Here is a 20472-nt window from a genome sequence, read left to right on the forward strand (position 1 = left end):
GAATAGGTCTCCATTGATTTTCTTTTCTTGGAACAAGGAATAGTCTGGAGTAAAATCCTTGGCCTTGTTCCATAGATGGTACCTTTTCTATTGCTCTCATCCTTAGTAAGTTGATGATTTGTTTTAGAGCCTCTGTTTTTTGGCTTGGTGGAAGGTTTGGCATTCCTCTCTTTTTTGGTAGAGTGTGGAAGTGAAACCTGTAGCCCTTGTCTATTGTTTGTAAAGTCCATTTGTCTCCTGTAATGCAATGCCAGTTGTCTGAAAATAAGGCTAGCTTTCCGCCCAAGGGTGCTTCCAGTTGTTCCCTGGTAGGCGGAATCAGAGCCAAGTCATTGTGTCTGTCCTGTGGAAGTGGTTGTAGTCGTAGCTGTGGCAGCACTTCTCTGGTTGGCAGGTTGCCACTGACGACCCCTGTAGGCACCCCTAGATTGACTTCTGCCCCTTGGGTGTCTATTTCTGCCTCTCTGTGCCCTGGAGATGTCTGGAAAGGAACAATTCTTCGAAGGCCAATTTCTGCTAAACCTCGGTGGTTGGACCTGCAAAAAATCCTTGACTGTTTGGACAGATTTTGCTTTTTCTTCCACTTTCTTTAGAACCTCCTGTGCAGGGGAGCCAAACAAACTTTGTTTCTCCATAGGAGCATCTAGGAGTTTTGACTTAACATGGTCTGGTAAGGATTGCTCTTTTAACCAGGCATGCCTTCGAATCACTGCTTCAGTCATAGCTGATCTAAAAGAAGCCTCCAGTGCATCATAGCCACATTTTAAAAAATGATTACTGACCTGCTGAGAGTTATGTACCAAATCCTGAAGGGACTTACGGTCTATAGGTTCAGGAGAGGACAGTTTTTTATTTAGCTGGTCTAACAAAAATTCCTGGTACTGAATCATGTGAAATTGACAGTTTAAGGCCCTGGCCGAAAGAGTAGCAGATGTATAAACCTTTTTACCCCATCTCTCTAATGCTCTAGATTCCCTTTCAGAGGGAAGACGGTTTTTGGCAGAGGCAGCTGCAACACCTTTAGGGCCCAGAGAAATGGTTTCTGGGTCTGCAACATGAGCCTTATACAAGTGGTAGTGAGTGTCCGGGACCCTGTAATATCTGTCAGGTTTGGCAGGGGCCGGAGGGAGAGAATCAGGGGCAGTACTGGCATCATTATATGCATCATCAACAACTGATAGTACAGGAGGTATGGCTAAAGGTCTATGCTGTGGTAAATGTAAAAAAGTCCTTAGCCTTTTCCTTGAATCTGAAAAATCCTGGCCCTGCCATTGGAAGTGTTCCCTCATAGAGTGTAGGGTTTCCCCAAAGGAAAATTCTTCAGGAGGGGAAGCAGAAGAAATGGAGTCTTCTTCATCAGAATCCTCATAAGGTGAATATGGACCTTCCTGATGGTCAGAATTATCTGAGCCATCCGAGGAATAGTCTGTAGAGAGAGGTTCAGTCCTAGGCCTCTTATCTGGAGGAGGTTGAGAGGCCCTGTCTGGGTGAGGTTGGGATCCCCTGATCAAAGAAATAAGATCCTCAGCCAGGCTGAGTATCTGGGAACTAGAGGTAGGCCTGTGAGAGGGGGCTTTTGTAGGCAAAGTCTTAGAAATTTTGGCTGCTTTAGCCCTGGAAAAGGCCTTGATAGATATAGAAGCAGGGGGTCTAGCAGCCCCACGTGCAGGAGTAGAGATGTCTAAAGGAATAGTGTCTGTCAAATCCTGGGAGCCTGCTTCTGCAGCAGTAATATCTGTAGCCGATTCAGCCATGGCCTGAGTGGCCTCGGTTATCGGTGGCATGCTTTCGGCTGAAGGGAGAACCAAGGACTCTGTTTCAGCCGAAACCGCGGGCCGCGAGTGTCGGTCCTTTTCCTTGCGCTTTTTAGCTAATTGTGTAGTCGTAGTCTCCGACTGCATTTTATATGCAAAAGCGGGACCAAAAAACTCTTCGGCAAACTCCGACCAACGTCTAAGCGTCCGTCGGTTGAAGGAAGCACAGACTAGACAAGCTGATACGTCGTGGTCTGGGCCTAAGCAAGGAAGGCAGTAAGAGTGAAAATCCTTATGAGGTATTTGTTTCCCACAAGTTAAACAATTATTTACTTTGTCTGACATCGGCTGAGGCAAGGAGGAGTCCCCAACGGGGTATTTAGCTTTTTTAGAAGTCTTTGGTAGTAGAAATCTCTGGATCTGACCGACCGGCACTTGCGAACAGCTTCTGCTTCGGGCACCGCGCGGCAAGAAAGACTGAGGAAAATGGCGTCGGCTGATGCCTTTATACCCCGGCAGCTATGACGTCGGGTGAGGTGTGACATCAGCCGAGGCCAGACCCAGACTTTGGAATCCGGCCGACCGAAGGGCTGCCTGAGGCAGGACAACCCATATGTTAGGACTGCAGATGCATCCTTGAAGGACATCACAGGAGCTGACCGACCGGCACTTGCGAACTGCTTCAGCTTCGGGCACCGCGCGGCAAGAAAGACTGAAGAAGATGGCATCGGCCGATGCCTTTATACTCCAGCCGTGCTGACGTCGGAGTGGAGGCGACACCAGCCAACGCCGGACCCAAACTTTGGAATTCGGCCGACCGAGGGCTGCCTGAGGCAGGACAACCCATATGTTATGACTGCAGTTGCATTCTTGAAGGACATTCTCATCTTTCTGTCCACATCATCTTCAGTCAAACTCCTGGAAGAATGGGATGAAACAAGGGATGGTGACTTGGACTGGCATCTCTCCAAGAAGGGAGACTGGACCCTTGAACCGGGTCCAAGGACAATGAATACCTTGCTATAGGTAAGATCTTTGGATCAGAGGAGCTTGGATCCATAACTTTTTTGGTGGGATCCAATGAAGACTGTATCGGAACTAGTTTCAGATCTGACCTTAACTTCTTTTTAGAAGGCTCCAAAGTTGGAGTCAACAAAATGGAAGGGCTCTGAGACTTGGTCAAGGACTCCTTGGATTTTGTTTTGGGGGTTTGTCCCCAGAAATAGTTTCACCCAGTGATGAAGGAAGTAACCCTTTTAAGATTAATTAGTTCTTCCTATCCACTAAAGCTCTAGGATTAAAATTTTAATCCTAATCTGTAGATGGTCCAGGCCCAAACAATACACACACAAAGTATGGGCATTTGAAAGTGGCAATTTATTCCCACACGACATTTTTTTAATGCCAGAAGGTCCTTTGTCCAACATGGTGGCAACAGAAAATAAAGGCAGGGAAGTTTTTTTTTTTTTTTTATAAATAGAAAGAATAAAAAACAAGGATACCAGCAATGGTATTAAAGACTACATACCTGTGTAAGAAGCAAAAAGAAAAGTAATAAAATAAAAAAGCAACAGTTACAAACAATGGTAATAAAAATTACACAGAGTGTAAAGGTATGGGAGTAATACTATGGGACTATTTTAACAGACTATGAATAGAAAGAATAAAACAGAATGTTAGCAAAAACTTGAGAGCTCAGGCTGACCAGGTGTAAATATTTTTTACACAATGCAGACTAAGGATGTTCTCCAGTACATTTGGGATGAGATGGCTTTGGGCACTTGGGAACATATTTCTGCTCTTGCTCTAGAGCAAGTGGGTTTAAGGTGACAGCGAAACAAAAGACAAATCTGATACTATAGAAAGAAAATATAAGTTTTTATTGGACTATTATTTTCAAAAATACAAATAAAAGTGCAATTCTACTTACTAAAAAGTTAAATACTCAATAATGTTCCATCTGTGCTGTCCATTTTCATTCAACTAGGTTTGGATCTGACCCTTGGATCATCCAACTCTAATGCTTTTTACTGCTTGTGGATACAAGAAACTCTCAAGGTCTTCCCTCAACTACAATGCTCTAGTCCCCTACAATACACATCACAGCTTGCTATCCTTAGTTTTCACAGACATTCAGCACTAGGATGAAAAAACAATATCTGGAGCTCAAATGCAAGAACACTGCTTCCCATATTATCTTCTTTTTCTCCCTGAAGTCACAAACCAACTGGAAGGGGGTTGAAGAGACAGGAGTTGAGCAAGAATGAAAATGAATAACACAGAAGGAACACCATGGTGAGTACGTAACGTCTTTATCAGACACTGACAATTTTCATTCATTCTTCAGCAATTGGGACAGAGTTCCCAGCTACCTGGATCCCAGGAGGAATGTAGGGAAGGATATTCCTGAGCACTGCTGAGCCAAAGGCTGCTCTTCCCCCTCAAGATCAAATCCAATCTGTAATGAGCAATCAAGGTATTAGGATTAGCTCAAATTGCAGCTGCACAGATATCATCCATGGATTAAAAAACTGATGAAGTTGCCATGGACCTAGTTGAATGGTCTCTTAATAGTTTTGACAAAGACAAACCCACTTTGCTACAGACACAGGAAATGTAATCAGTTAACCACTTGACTCAAGTTACTTTGGCAAATGGCTGACTCGCTTTCAATTCCACAAAGAAACAAGTAACTTCTGTTTTTTTAATTTTTTGTTTTATACACAGAAACGCAACTGTGAACATCTAACAAATGTTGAAATGTTACAATAAATGTAACATGTATTCTCCTTTGTTCATGAAATTTGGAAAAAAACTGGAACATTAATAAATTGATGTTGGATTCTGACACCGCCTTAAGAAGAAAGGATGGACTGGTTTGTAATGCTACCCTATCTTTATAGTAAATGAAATAAGGAAGCTTAAAGATAAGGCTTCATCTTAAGACACCTTTCGAGCAGAGGTTATAGCTACCAAAAAGATAGTTAAGAAGACAGCATTAGATTAACTTACAACAGGGATGTATAGAAAAATCTACATGGAGAAATAGTATCTTACATAAGACTAGTATGCATCCAACATTTGTACACAAAAATGTAGTGAAAGGACAATATATGAGAATTAGCCGCTTACATAATACAGATGAAGGCTTTGTGAAGACAATGACTATATTAGAGAAAGACTTCTTAAAGGTTATAGTAAGAAAGACATAAATGAAAGCTCTAAATATACCATTGAAAATAGGGATGGGAGATGTAAACCGCTCTTCTCAAATACTACAGATGATGTTAAAAGTAAGGAAGGTCATGATTTTAAAGTTAGATTCCCTATAACTTATTCAAGTGACATCAGAAGGTTCTGTAATATTTTTGAGAAGAACTGGAATGTTTTACTGTCGGATCCTGACTTGAGAGAATTGTTAGAAGATAGACCCAGCTTTTCTTTTAGAAATAAGAGGTCCTTAAAAAGGCAACTCTGTTATAAATCCAGAAACAATGAAAGAATGATCCTATCTGATAGGCAGGGGACTTTTCCTTGCAGAAATTGTACAGCATGTGACTATTTACATAATTCTACATATAAACATCCTACACTAGGATTTATAATTGATATAGATTTTTATGCTGATTGCAAAACACAATTTGGTTTATTTCAGCTTCTGCACTGTCTGTCATGCCTTTTATATAGGCAAAACCAATAGGTGTCTAAAGGAACGTATCCTTGAACACCTTAGAGATATAAGAAATAAAAAAAGACACAAGTGCTTTAGCAAAACATGTGGAAGAAGAAGATAGGAAACATTTTAAATTTCATGGTTTTAGAAATAATAAATAAAAGTAAGAGGGGAGGTGATATAAGGAATAAGGTAGAGGAAGCAGAACAAATATGGATTTTATTCCTTCAGGCAGATAGGTCTCCTGGATTGAACAATGCTGTTTCCTTGAAACCTTTTTTAAAATCCAGACCACTAAAACATTAAGTAATATGGATTATTACATAAAATGTGTCTGTTATATGTATATTTTATTTCATCTTATGCAGAATGTACTGATGTATGCAATTTTAGTCTACGTCATACTTCCATATGTGTTTTCATTGGTTGAACCATATTTTAAATACCAATGTTTTAACTTTTTATGAGTCTGAAGAAGTGATGAGCTGACTTAAATTGCGAAAGCACTTACTCTTGTTTAATAAAGTGGTGTGAAACTACAAGTGAACCGTTTCCTACATTGACTACTACATCTCAAGTTACAACTTTTGGTTTTATAAAGGGCACTACTACTGTGAAGCTGCAAGTGATTTCCTGACGTGGATTATTCCATTTTTATCTTCAGCTGTGGTCTAACCATTGGTCTTTTCATTTTTTTTGTACTTGAAAGCAACTTCTTTGTGCCCAGAGTAAACACTTAAAACAAATCTTGGGAGTCACCGTGGGTTCAAGACTGGACCCAATTTTTGCAAACCTGGTCATGGCTTGGTGGAAGCAAGTGTACCTGAAATCCCACATTTTGTTTGAGAAAGTAGCCTTTTATAGAAGATTCATTGATGCCCTCCCTCTTGGTATGGACAAACACAGAGACAGAACCGAACAAACTACACACCTTAATAAATTCCGGAACTTCTTTTTTTTGCTATTTACATTGAGCGGCTATGGGAAAGCTATCAACTACTTGGATAAGTTATCATTAGGAGGCGGCACCACTGAGTTTGCAAGCAAAATCATTAGAGAAGACACCTTTGTAAACCAATATCTGCGCAAAAGTTTACACCTCTACCACATACAGAAAGTGGTTGTAAAATGACAATTTACAAGACCAGTGAGGACATGAGTTTCAAAGTAGCAGTCGTTTTTTTAAAAACACTGTTTACCCCAAAAGATTACAATTTGGACTGGCTAAACAACACTGTAGAAGTGTATTCACTAAGGCTGAATAAAGCTAGATTAATCTTGAGAAGACATCAGTCTGAAATTGATTCGGGTATGGAAACAGTGTCTACTAACACCAACAATTCGCTGACTAAACACAGTAGAGCTTTCTAACTTCCAATTACCAGTGACATGCATCTCATCAGAAATGTGTTAAAAGAAAACTGGAAGATCACTTGGCGTAATGCAGATTTATCAAAGATTCTGGGTGCAGGCCCTTCTTTCACTTTAGCAGAAGGTAAAATCATTGTTAGGAGATCAGCAGAGACCATCGAGCACACAGAACTATTTTGGCACTTACAAGTGTGGAAAATTTAAGCAGTGCCGCTTCATACCAAACAGTTCAAATATATCTGTTAAGGCACTGGCTCTTCATTTGTGGGCTAGAGACAAGTACAACTGCAATTCACAGGGAGTGGTCCACCTGGCCACCTGTGATTCCTGCTCTGGATTTTATGTAGGAAAACCTGTGAGGAAGCTAGCTAGGAAACTGTATGAACACAGTTTAACCATCAATAAACATAAAATTGGCAATGCTCTGGCGAAGCACTCCCTCATTTGTCTAAATTTCAGAAAAATTCAGTTCTTTGTACTGGATTCAGTGAGCATGGGCAAATTTTAGAACACCTTGAGTCCAGCTGGCAAATAAGATCAAGGGCTGATGAACCTCCTGGGCTTAATGATTCTATTAATATAAAATGCTTCCTGTTGGGGCAACAACTGAAACGATTTTATGTTGTTCAAAACACTTCTTCTAACTAAACGATGCATGGAGTGGTATGATTTTGATGAATTTATTGCTTCAGAGTTTCACTGCATGAGTACATTACTTGTTTCATTAAGTATGTTTTTAGATACAATTTACAAGCTGCTCACAAAACTGATTGGCTTAAGGGGTCATGTGATGTCAGGACTCCATTTTAAAGGTTAGGTCTGATTATGTATTTTTATCTCTTAAGATCAAAGATACATTAAATGAATGAATAAAAGTGCTTAATCTAGACCAGTGTTGGAGACGGTTTCTTATACTGGCTTCAGTGTATTGTTTGTTTTGTGGTTTTATATATTTATTCTACGCTGCTTGGCGTGTGTGAGACGAGAGAAATGGAGATTGGTTGATAAGATTCCTGGGATGACAACAGAACCAAGAAGCACTCACTATTCTGAGATAGGACAGGCCTGTAATATGACCTAGGGTTCGAATCGGACAATACTTCCCAAGAGTGCATCTCTGCAGCTCAAGGAATGGTCCTATTAGCTACCATTTGAATTATACAAAAAAATTCCAGTACCTGGCCTATCCTCAAAAACCTGCTCATGCAAAATGGCACAGCAGAACCTCTTCAACCTGGGCCAAAGCCCAGCTGGAGGCCTGCAAACAGTCTTCAGTTTCAACATGTTCTGGCTATCTACTTGTCTTACCTATGGAAGATGCTTGCATTAGATTGTTCCTATCCCATTAAAAATTCTTTTGAATCCAACCAAACCTCATTTACATTAGTCAAAGTAAAGCTACCAATGTTTAAACACAAAGTAGTATTACCATCCAAGTACTTAAATCCATACCACACAAAAGAGCTGCAGTATGAATCAGCAGGCATACACAACACACAGCTTGGTAAGAAGTAAAAAGCAACACCATTAAGACAAAAAGAAAGACTTCAGTGATGCACATGTATCACTGGTGGGACAGAACAGTAGCCTTGATTTCTAACTGCTAGTAAATGCAGTCAACCATTTCCATACAATACTTCATTGTGAAAAATTGAAATGTCACAAACCAGGAAACACTACAGTTTCCATTATTGTGGATAGAGACTTGCAGAATCTGTTGCTTAGTAAAGGCACAAGGTTCTCTAAATTTGTAACTGGTGACTTCCTCCATGGAAACTGTTACAATCCCATGCTGTTCAATATTACATACAGCACACACATGGAACAGACGGCAATAAATGTTTGTATGGTGTCTTCCAACTTCAGCAATTCAAGATAAGTAACCAATTTAGTCATTCTCTGTGAAAATGCTATCTTACGTACACACAATGTTTTTTTTATAAACATACATATATATATATATATATATATATATATATAGATATATAGATATAAATATATATATAATCCGTTTAGACATTTTAGTAATACTATATATATAAATAAAATCAGTTTAGACATTTTAGTAAGACATCATAGCTACTATTTTAATTACATCCTGCAGAGAGGAAGCAATGGAAATCTGCAGATGTACGGTGTAGAGTAGACCATAGAAGCCATAAACTATTAACAGCAATTTATCTATAGAACATTACCAATGTAACTCAGAAAATCAAACATCAGGAACTATTTCCAATTTTCTCAGAAAAATGCACAGTCATCATTACAGAACAGGCCAAATGCCTCTCACTGTCAATGAAGGCAGCCACCTAGCTCATTCAATCATTCTGCTGTTCGCCTTAAACTACAAGCTAACCATAATAAAAACTTAACAGTTTATCCTAAAGCTACACAGCACAGAATAGTCAGTGCTTAATCAAGAAATGCATTTTAATTTCAACTCAAAAAATAAACTTTTCACCATAGTTCCCATTAGTGGATACAAAACACAACTTAATGTTCTGAACTGCATACTGGTCAAGCTTACAGAAAAAAATTACGAGGTGCTTAAACTGCCGATCTAGCTCTCCCCATCCACTAATATTTCTGTGCTTTAATCTTTAAAAAAAAAAACTTTTACAATTGCCATTTTAGGTATGTTGATGCCACGGAGTGTAAACTATGAACTTAAACCTCCACAGCATCAGATGAAAGAACACATCTTGTGCATCCATAGACTTTAATGGTCACAGGATCAAACATGCTCAATGACACGTCCATTAAAGTCTACAAATGCATCACATGCTAGCCCTAATGTGAAGTGACATTAGGATAGCTTACGTTTTTTAGGACCATGGTTTTACTAAAAAGTTAAAAATACCCTTGTAAAACCTAAACCAATAACAGGCAGGAAAATACATACCAGGACTCAACTCCTCAGATGCTGCAAAGTATGAACATCGGCAAATCACTTTAAAGCAGCGATATGAAGCACAGTGACAAATACTATCGGCTTATCTACAGAATGAAGTATCACACTTTTACATGCATACATCAGATATCTTTCTTTTAAAGTAAGTGAAATTCATTTACCTGGACTTCATACAGGTGGGCAATGTGAAACTTAACTGCAATAAAACAAAAAATCAAGTTAGTGGTATTTTAAGGATTTTCCTCCAAAATGAGCATAAAATATCCAAGTAGTCATTACCTTTCAACATTGCCTTTAACAAAAAAGAAGTTACGTACTTACCAGAATGTTTCATCTGTGTCGTTCATTTTCATTATTCCTCAAGTGGGTTCGGATCCGAACCATCGTCTGAGACTTGGCAGTTGCTAAAGCTCACGGTACCTAGATCTCCTGAGCTTCTCCCTTACACATAAAGCACCTCCCCCAACTACCTCAGAGCTTGTTTGCTACTCAACCAGAGTAAAGATGAACGTGGATAATGGAGAAGCCATATCAACAAAGTCATACATAAAAACAATATACAGGTATCCCTTAAACACTTTTTCCTCCAGACGTCTTAGGATGGGGGTTGGTTGGAGGGGAGCTAAGGAATGAAAATGGACAACACAGATGGAACATTATGTTAAGTACATAACTTCTTTATCTAATGCTGCAAATTTTCATTCTATCTCCAACATGTGGGCAGCATCCCTAGCTACCTGTATCCAGGGTGTTCTTAAAGGACAACCGCACCCTCAGACTCAAAAAAACATTTATTTCATAGGTTCATACTAGGCCATCTGCCCTTGGGCAATTACAAGCCTAGCCCGATTTTGTTTGGCTTACGCCACCCCTTGATTTGAGTATACTGTGCCCTTTTTAAGGTTTAGTTTACTGTGCCTCTGTCTAATAGTGACACGGAAGTAATCCCCGGGACAAACCTATGATCCCCCATCCACTCAAAATTCTTCTTGAAGAGATTCAGTGAGGTGTTCTGCCTAACATGAATTGGAATTCTATTCCAGAGCGAAGGGAGCCTCTGGGTTATGAATCTGTCCCTCCAACAAGTTCTATTTATTTTTGTGCTGAGGTTCAAGTCTCTCGAGCGTATGATTCTAAGGGATTTAGATTAACTGAGGTGGAGCATGTCCATTAATTCTGGAATGGACATAGCTTTATATGTCAGGCATAGATCGTCTCGAAGTAGGCGGTATGCAACTGAGTAGAGCTGGAGTTTTTTTTAACCGAGCAGCATATGGCATCTGCCCGAGTCCCTTGAGCCTCCTGGTGAGGTACTTTTGGGGTCTAATTGCTGCAGGTGTCAGTAAGGTACATCCCAAAAGGGGCATTATATTCTATAACAGGCCTGATGAGGGATGAATAAAGGGGAACGATTACTTCTCTTGATCTAGATGTGAATCCTTTCATGATGAGGTGGGCTATGTAGATGGTCTTTCTAACCACTTTGGCAATGTGGTTGTCAAAGGAGAGATTGCTATCAACTTGGGTCCCCAGATCCCCAATTACTTTCTCTGTACTTAATGGGTTACCGCCTATGGTTTGGTGTTTCCTACAGTTTAACAGCACTCAGACTATTTAGAGCTTTTTAGATATTTTTATATGCAATTTCTGACTCTGACAACATGGGGGGCTGGCATTTTGAAATAATTCAGACTGTTTACTCTGCCTCTAAATAACCCAGAATGCATTGTTAATTGCATCAGATCTGCCACTTATTCCCTTAAGCTGCTGTCACTTCATTGACTTAACAGGCATTCACTGCTGTCTTAAAGTCCCCTACTTTTGGTTAAAATGTTACCCTTTTTCAATGACTACTTCAAACACAAGCAGTGCAAATGCTACAGAACAGAAATGAAAAGTGTATTTTTATTGCTCTTGCTTCTTAGAAATGCTAACTTGCTTTCTTTTGTGAAGGCTGAAATCTAGTTTAAGGCATCGCCCCTCCCACTTCACAATTACCTTCCCTAGCTGTCAAAGAGCTAAGGGTAATTTGACCCATTATCTGCATGTGATTGACAGCTCACATCAGGTGACCAGAGTAATGTACTGTTTTCTTGCCAGCCTTTCCCTCCTTACAGTGGGACACTTTTTGTTGCACTCCTGTCAAATTTAGAACCAAGCTACATAGCACTGGGAATAATCACCACTTTGCAAAGCATCAAACTCCCACTTATTTTTCCTTCCCATTTGGTTAAATAGCTAATAAATGATGCACTATAAATATGAAATATTTCACAGACTTGCATGACAGCACCAACATGCTTTTTTAAGTCATAATTTAAAAAATTACAGTATTGCATACTTCTTGTAATCTGATGTAGTGTTGTCGATTAATTATGACAGACATCTGCTTCTTATGTAAAAAAAACATGCAATTAATGTATACGCATGGTTATTGCAAATTTATGCTCTTAGTTTTTGCAGCTGTTACTGTGCTTCTGCACATATCGGTAGGGCAGTGTAAAGCAATATGAGAATACAAAAAAGTTTACAAAATTTAGAAAGTACATCCAAAAATGACACACACACACTCTCACACACTCTCTCACACACTCTCTCACACACTCTCTCACACACTCTCTCACACACTCTCACACACTCTCACACACTCTCACACACTCTCTCACACACTCTCTCACACACTCTCTCACACTCTCTCACACACTCTCTCACACACTCTCTCACACACTCTCTCACACACTCTCACACACTCTCTCACACACTCTCTCACACACTCTCTCACACTCACTCTCACACACTCTCACACACTCTCTCACACACTCTCTCACACACTCTCTCACACACTCTCTCACACACTCTCTCACACACTCTCTCACACACTCTCTCACACACTCTCTCACACACTCTCTCACACACTCTCACACACACTCTCACACACACTCTCACACACACTCTCACACACACTCTCACACACACACTCACTCTCACTCACTCTCACTCTCACTCTCTCACTCACACTCTCACTCACACTCTCACTCACTCTCACTCACTCTCACTCACTCTCACTCACTCTCACTCACTCACTCACTCACTCACTCACTCACTCACTCACTCACTCTCACTCACTCACTCACTCACTCTCACTCACTCTCACTCACTCTCACTCACTCTCACTCACTCTCACTCACTCACTCTCACAACTGATATTGGATTCTGACACTACCTTAGGCAGAAAAGATGGATTGGTACATAAGGTTACTCTATCTTTGTGCAAAATTAAGTATGGGGGCTTACAGGATAATGCTTGAATCTCGGTAATTCATCTTGCAGGTGTAATGGCAACCAAGCAAATTGTCTTCCATGTAAGATACTTCAGATCACATGTAGCTGCTGGTTCAACAGGGGATTGTGTGCGAGACTGAAAAGAAGGCCTTAAGAGGAGTGTACCTTTTAAGAAAGTCTTGCTCAATTTGTGAGAAACAATAGAAGAACCATTAAATCCAATGTGATAATTAAAAAATTTCTGCCAGATGCACTTTTAACTAAGGAACTAGCACAGTTTAGAAAACAAATGTGTTAGAAAGTTCAAAATGTCATTTACAGGGGCTGAAAAGGGTTCATACTGTGCTGTTGTGCCCAAACAACAAAACTTTTCCATTTACTGGCTTGTCGATGGCTTACGGGAAGATAAAACTATACAGTGAATAAGTGAAGAGAGCATGGGTTGTCTGGCTATTACTGGCAGTCAGCTTGAAGTTTGGCATATCTGAATATATCATACCTGTCGGGTGAGACAGGAGGTCCGCAGACTGATTTAGGATCCACAGAGGTTGAAACAGGTGAGGCCAAAGGAAGGGAAAAACAAATCTATCGAGGCCAATAGACTGCAATGAGGATTAATTTGCTCTTCAACCTGGCAACTTTCTGTAGAAATTTCAGAATCAATGGAATTGGTGGATAAGCATAGAGAAGACCGTGGGGGCAATCGTGGAGTAGAGCATCCCTCAGTGACTTCCCTTGTGGAAGAATTAGGACAAAGTAGTTGCTGCACTTGTTGTTTAGGGGAGAGGCAAAGAGCCTGCAGCAAGTCTGGCCTCATCAATGGAAAACTCATCTGCCATTGTTTTGTTGAGGGACCACTCATGAGAAAGAAAACTGCACCTGCTCAGTCTGCTATCATGTTGGATTTCCTCAGAATGTGTAATGTTACTAGAAAGCGGTTGGAAGAGATTGCTCAATGCCATACCGTGAGAGCTTCTCGACACAAGGGTAGGATCCGGTTCCACCATGTTTGTTGAAGTACCATACAACTGGCATGTTATCTTTTTGAATTGCAATTGGCCTACAGGAGAGAGCATCCTGAAATGCCTGCAATGCTAACAGCACTGCTCTCATCTCCAGGACTTTTGTGTGCAAACTGGCCTCCTCAGGCGACCACGTGCCTTGGACTGTCCTTCCCAGATAATACCCCTCCAACCCTATCTGAAGCATCCGTGGTCACTATGGCCATGGGTTGCTGGGGAACAAAGGGACAGCCTTGAAGTATTTGGTCAGACTGAATTCACCAACTCAGGTCTCTTTTGCACGTCTGGGTAAATCTTATCTAGTACGACACTGGTTGATAAAGGACTGACCACTGAGCAGCCAGCATCCACTGCAGAATCCTCATGTGAAACGTGGCTAGTGAAACTAAAGTTATTGCCACAGCTATCAAGCCTAGAGTCCAAAGAGCCAGACAGTCTGGGATTGAGGTACTTACCATATTACTTCTGACTTGTAATCTTACTGTCTTAACTCTGTGCAGTGGTACAGAAACTATGGCAGATTTTTTTATTGAGAAGTGCTCCAATAAAATCCAAAGTCTGAGCTGGTTATATTTTTTTGTTTTAGTTTATGGTTATCCCCAAAACAGCGCAAGTCTGGAGAACCTGATCTCTTGCGTATACAAGCTGATGCCTGGTCAGAGTGGTAATGAGCCAGTCATCTAGATAGGGAAACACCTGAAATCTCTGTAGTCTGAGATGAGCTGCTACTACTGCCATGCAAATGGTGAACATCCTGGGGCTGTGGTGAGTCCGAAGGGAAGTACTCTGAATTGGTAATGACTGGCTCCAAGCCGAAGTCTAGGTAACTTCCGGATCACCTGCTCATTGTTATACAACAGGTGTCCTGAAGACCTATAGAGCACATCCAGTTATCCTTGCCCAAAAAGGGTAGAATGGAACGTGACCATCCAGAATTTGGTTTGTTGAACTGAACTGTTTACATTGGCGACATCCAAAATTGGTCTCAAGTCCTCTGTCTTTGTTGGCACTAAAAAGAAACTTCAGTAAGTTCCAGATCTTATTTGGTCTGGTGGGACCTCTTGGATGACTCTTCTAGCAGCCTTTAAATTTGAAATGCTGCTTGATCCCTCTGATTGGGAAGAATGCCATGATTTTTTTCTTAGAGACGGAAGGGAAAAGGGCATTATATAACCGCTGGAAATAATCCCCTGCACCCAAGTATCTTCTGTTATGTCTAGCAAGGCTCTCTGGTGCAGGGATAAGCACACCCCCAACTGTCTTCAGAGGTAGACAAGTCCAGCCTCTGTTCAGGAGCGCTGGAAGGGTTTGTCCTAGACTGATGGAGCTAGGCGGCTAGGATTCTGGGACACCAAAGCAACAAAAGGTGTCAGAGAAGGAATTTGCAAGAGGGGTGTTGTGGAAAGCCAGACAACCAGACCTAGATGGGTAGACAACAAAGGGAAATCAATCTGCCCCTGCATCGAGAGAATCTTGCTCATCACACTCTCACAATCATCTATTGCGAGGCTTCTGGAAAAAAAGAGTCGAGTGAACAGATGGTGACGTCAGTCTTTACAAAAAGGGAGATGGGAGCCTGCCAGGGACTGGATACATGGGCAAAGAGTACCTGACGTGAGGAAGTAAAGGCACCTCGACAACTTTTGTTGGTGTATGATCAGATTATTTGGTATGTGTCTGATCCAACTCTATCACGGTTAGAGATGGGAAGAGTTGAAACCTTCTATGCTGACGAGTTGCAATGCTTCTGTGCACTCAAATTTTTGGGATCCAGGCACTGAGACCAGGTCCTTTAAACTTCACTTCCTAGAAGATTCAATGAAGATTTTTAATAAATTTAAAATGAAGGCCTAGGTTTAGGCAAGGCTGATATGGCTTCTCCAAAGGAAGACGGCAAAAAAACACAAACAAATTGTTCTTGCATTCTGTAAGAGCGCGGGAATTGAAGCCATGGCAAATCGAACAGTCCCCTTGTAAATGAAGAGGGCCCAGGCAATAAACACAAAGCATATGGGCATTGGAAACTAGCAATTTATGGCCACAATTAGAAAAAATGTTTAAACCCAGCAGGTTTGCCAGCCATAATGAACAGTAACACAACTACTAACAGCAAAATAAAAATTCTACTGAGAAAAGTTAAGTATGACAAAGTTTTTTTTTTGTTTGTTTTTTTTTTAACCAGAAGAGGACAAGGGAATACCAACAATGGTATGCAAGGGCTATGACAGTCGTATAGAGAGAGAAAGACACTAGCAACAGTATCGAAGAGGTATCAACTGCTACAGAAAATGTAAGAAAGTAAATACAAGGATGAGAAATAAACACTACATAGCCATTTCAGAAAAGGAGAAATTAAAATGAATTTTATTATCTAAGTTGCACAGCTCAAGAGAGATGGTAAACCACATCTGTTAGCTTTAAGTGGCAAACTAGATCTAAGGTGTTTGGGGGAGGTGCATTATGGGTAATGGAGAAGCTCGAGAGGTTTGGTTACTGCAAGCTTTAGCAATGGCCAAGTCGGTTCCGAACCCATTTGTTGAGAACAAAATGAAAATTGACACCAGATTTAATGTTTATTTTTTCCTCTTTTCCAGGGGTTATGGCTTCCCCTACAGCAGGGTCAAAAAATCAAATACTCATAGGTTTATCAGAATTCAGCACAAACAATTATAACTGATCAACATCAATGAGAGGATCTTTCTTGGTGGGCTTACAAATTACTTGTCATCTCTTGCATTCCACTTTATAATTTTTTTGACCAAATCTTCCTGCACTGAGGGGACATACAGGACATATTATGCACTGTACTCTGCCTTTAAGTCCATCAGTATGCCCTCAATAACTAACATGGCACATTTTCTGCAAATCATGACAAGATTTTTACAACTACACTGATAACTGATGTAGGGTAAAAGGGCACTTGGGATACAATAGAGAGCATCCAGTCATATATTTTAATCAGGTGGTCTATGTGGTTCATTTAACATCACAGACCCTACATGACTGGTCCATGACTGGCCAGAATCCCTAATAGTAAAAATACTAACATGAAAACATTACTACCTAATCCATGTGCTCCACCTCCTGACAATGTCAAAAGTGAAGGTTAGTATTTCTACAACCGTGATAACACCCTACATGTTCCATCCACCACTTATGAGTAATCAGTTAGCTTGCCAAAATTTAAATGCTATGAAGCACAGGAGTTTTTACAAGTAGGTGGAAATGCAATGCACCCTTAATAGGACAACCTGACAAAAGCCCGCCCTCCACAAGGTCAGAGGCAGAAAGATGAGACAAGCCGTTACCCTGGTACAGTTGAAGCCAAATTCATGCAGGTGCCTGACAGTATCACCTACAACAACGCTGTGGTGCTATCAAGTAATGGTCCATCTAATTCAATAACCTCTTCCACCTGGCACAAAACACCTGTCAGGTGGAAGAATTTCTGGCAGCTTCAATCACTTCCAATAGCCTAGCCTGGAGATCTTTGACAATAAAAGGATCCTGGAGAAAAATCAAGAAACCCAAGGAGAAGACTTTGCCAATCAAACACTTGGAACCTCCTTGGCAATATCTAAAAGGCCTTTTTGCATTAAAGGACTTCAGGATCTGTAACCACACCCTCTTCAGTGTCAAAGTGGGTAAGAATCAACTCACCTCTACTCACTCTGGGTTGTGCAATGAAATTTGGAGTCGAGGGGAGGAGGATCATCTCCGCTACCACATGGTAGGGAATGTGCCCACTGCAAACATACACATGCCATCCTGCACTTAGAAGAGTGATCATATTACCCTATGGTGGAAAACCTCAATTTCCAGAGCATTCTTCCCCCCAAAAGCCAAGGTTCTTGTATCTACTGCTCTAGAAGACAAATGGGAGGATTTCAAAGTGTGTCAGCATACTCGTTTTGCAAGGAATGAGTACTAGCTATATGCTCTGCACAACGTCAGCTATAAGTCATGTATCACCTCACTGCAAAGCCTGCAAAAAAGCATGCCAGGCACTAGTTTAGAGTCCACAAAAAAAAATGGTCATCAGATCACAGCAGGAGAGATCCGGAAATATCATTTTTTTTATACAGGTCATTGTAGGCAACCATCTCAAGGTGAGCTGACTAAAAGACAGATCTGGCTGCAAAGCCCTTCTGAGTTATCATGCAAAATGAGAGTGTGTGTGTGTGTGTGTGGGGGGGGGGGGGTGGCTGAGCCCTGACAGGGCACTTAACAAAAAATAAAGCCTACGCCCTGGAATTAAAAAAAAAAAAAACTAACAAGGTGAATGGAGAGGCAGGAAGTGGCTACTGCAGCAGTGATCATTCTAACATCTACTGTTATGGTAAGTTTACTTATGCAACTGTACTACACTCCACATATTAATCACTGATGCAATAAATTTAGCTATATAGACAGATTATCTTAACTTAAAACAACTGGGAATTGGAAGGAGGATGATGGAGCTCCTGGAAAATGGTCCTAGCAAAGCCTTACCTACACCTGGGAGGAATCTAGCTAGCACTGCTTTGTAAAGGTATGTACAGAAGACCAAATTACTGCTTCTAGAACACCAAGGCCAACCCTTCCCAAAAAGGCCTAAATGAAGCCATGGTTCTGGAAGAATAAGCTTGGACTCTGCCTAGAATAACTTTGTTACAGTGGGAATAACAAAAGGTTATAGCCAGAACAATATATATATATATATATATAAGACAAGTCATTAGTATTGTTGACAAATTTATTTAGTACCAATTCTGTTCAGTTAATCTTTGTATTATTTTGCACCATTTTGTTTTTTCTATATAATGGAGCATTTCTCCCCAGGCCCACGCTGAAAACGGGCCACTGCCCAGTCGGACTATTACAGTAAACAAATGTCAAATGAAACATACCAGAGTTCCCTGTGGACCAAGCCAAGAAGTACTCTTTCCCCTCATTTTGGGATTCAGGAAAGAACACGGAGATTGACAAAGTAAACTTGGATAACATTTTAGGCATAGAGAGAGGATTAGTTCAAGGAAACTCTGTTGGAAAATGGAAGAAGGCTGACCCACCTTAAGATCTTTGAACTCAGATACTCTTCTTGCAAAGGTCAGAGCAGTCAGTAAAACTGTTTTTCATGTTATGAACCTCAAGTCATCCAGATGAGCTGGATCAAATGGACCAAGTATTAGCTTCTGTAGCACAAAATTAAGATCCCATGGAGGAGACACCAGTTTTCTTGGAAATATCTTACGAAATATCCCTTTCAAAAACATTTTAACATGGTAATGCTCTAAGTGGTGAATCCAAGGTAAGACATGTTGAAATGGCTGACAGATGAACCTCAGACGAATAACAGCACACAGCAAATTAACTGACAAACACTGCAAAACCAGAGACACACTAGCCCTGAATGGGTGTTGGTTATGCTGCTGGCACCAACTAGAGAACCTTTTCCATTTACTAATACACAATTTTATAGTAGCAGGCTTCCTTGCCTCCATTACTACCTGCTACACATCCTCAGTAAACATATCCCTAAAAAGTATTTAAGACCCTAACATACAGTCACAGTTGAACTTGTTTGTGGTCAGGATGCATCAAACATCTATGTTGTTTGTAGGTGTAGATCAAGTCTGTGACAAACTTGTGGTAATTGCCCCTGGCAAATTCCAAAAGAATCATCGCTACCTAGACAAGAAGTGAATTATCATAATGATCCTTGGGGAATCCTTCCAAATCTTCAATAGTAACCTGGATATCAGTAGCAAGACTGGAAAGGCATACAGGAAACATTCCCGTCTGACGAAAAGAAAAGAACGCTATTTTCCAGGCATTCTTGCATAGCGTACTGGAGTGGATTTCTGTCAGCTAATTGTTTAGAGAGGATGAAAAGGGGTCTACCTGAGGAATTCCCAAAGATGGGTCGAATCTTTGAAGACCCCCCCCCCCGACCTAATTAAGAGGGTTTGCCTTTGTCCTGCTCAGCTTATCTGCCAACAGTTTTGCTCAGACAGAATGTAGGAAGCCTGTGGAGTAAAAATGTGCTGTAAAGCTATATCCCATGCTAATATAGTTGGTCTACACAAGGAGAAAGACCTGGTTCCCTCTTACTTGTTTATGTACCATATCACTCTGCTATTGTCTGTAACAACTTGAAGTGGTCCTGTGGACCAAATCATTTCTCTTCTTACAAATCCCAGAACTGGGATCTGAAAAGATGGGTGTTGGTGCTGGGACCAGAGAGACTTCAGACACCACTGTATCTTTCTCATGGGGAAACTTTTGAAACATAAGGAGAACAAGTCTAAGATGATCTTACGGCTTAGTATAGCCGAAGCATATCGGCGTCAAGCAGGAATTGAAATCAAAGCAGAAGTAGATAAAACTCTATCAGTAGCTGAATGTGCCAAAAAACTAGAGAGAGAAGAAAAGATGAAGGATCAGATGCAAAGGCAAGAAATATGGAAAATGCATAAA

At 40.7% G+C, this 20472-nt stretch overlaps 1 protein-coding gene across 1 annotated transcript in view; it reads right to left on the reverse strand.

The window, feature by feature from the left end:
* KDM6A (lysine demethylase 6A) overlaps positions 1-20472 on the reverse strand; it is a gene marked incomplete in the record, with an annotated part of 3528619 nt that overhangs the window by 2202869 nt on the left and 1305278 nt on the right. Inside the window, 1 exon segment of the mRNA XM_044072373.1 lies at positions 9871-9905. Coding sequence (XP_043928308.1) covers positions 9871-9905 — 35 coding nt within the window.

This window comes from Protopterus annectens, chromosome 5.part0, assembly GCF_019279795.1.
Source record: "Protopterus annectens isolate FY-2018-M chromosome 5.part0, PAN1.0, whole genome shotgun sequence".
Classification (NCBI taxonomy): domain Eukaryota; kingdom Metazoa; phylum Chordata; order Ceratodontiformes; family Protopteridae; genus Protopterus; species Protopterus annectens.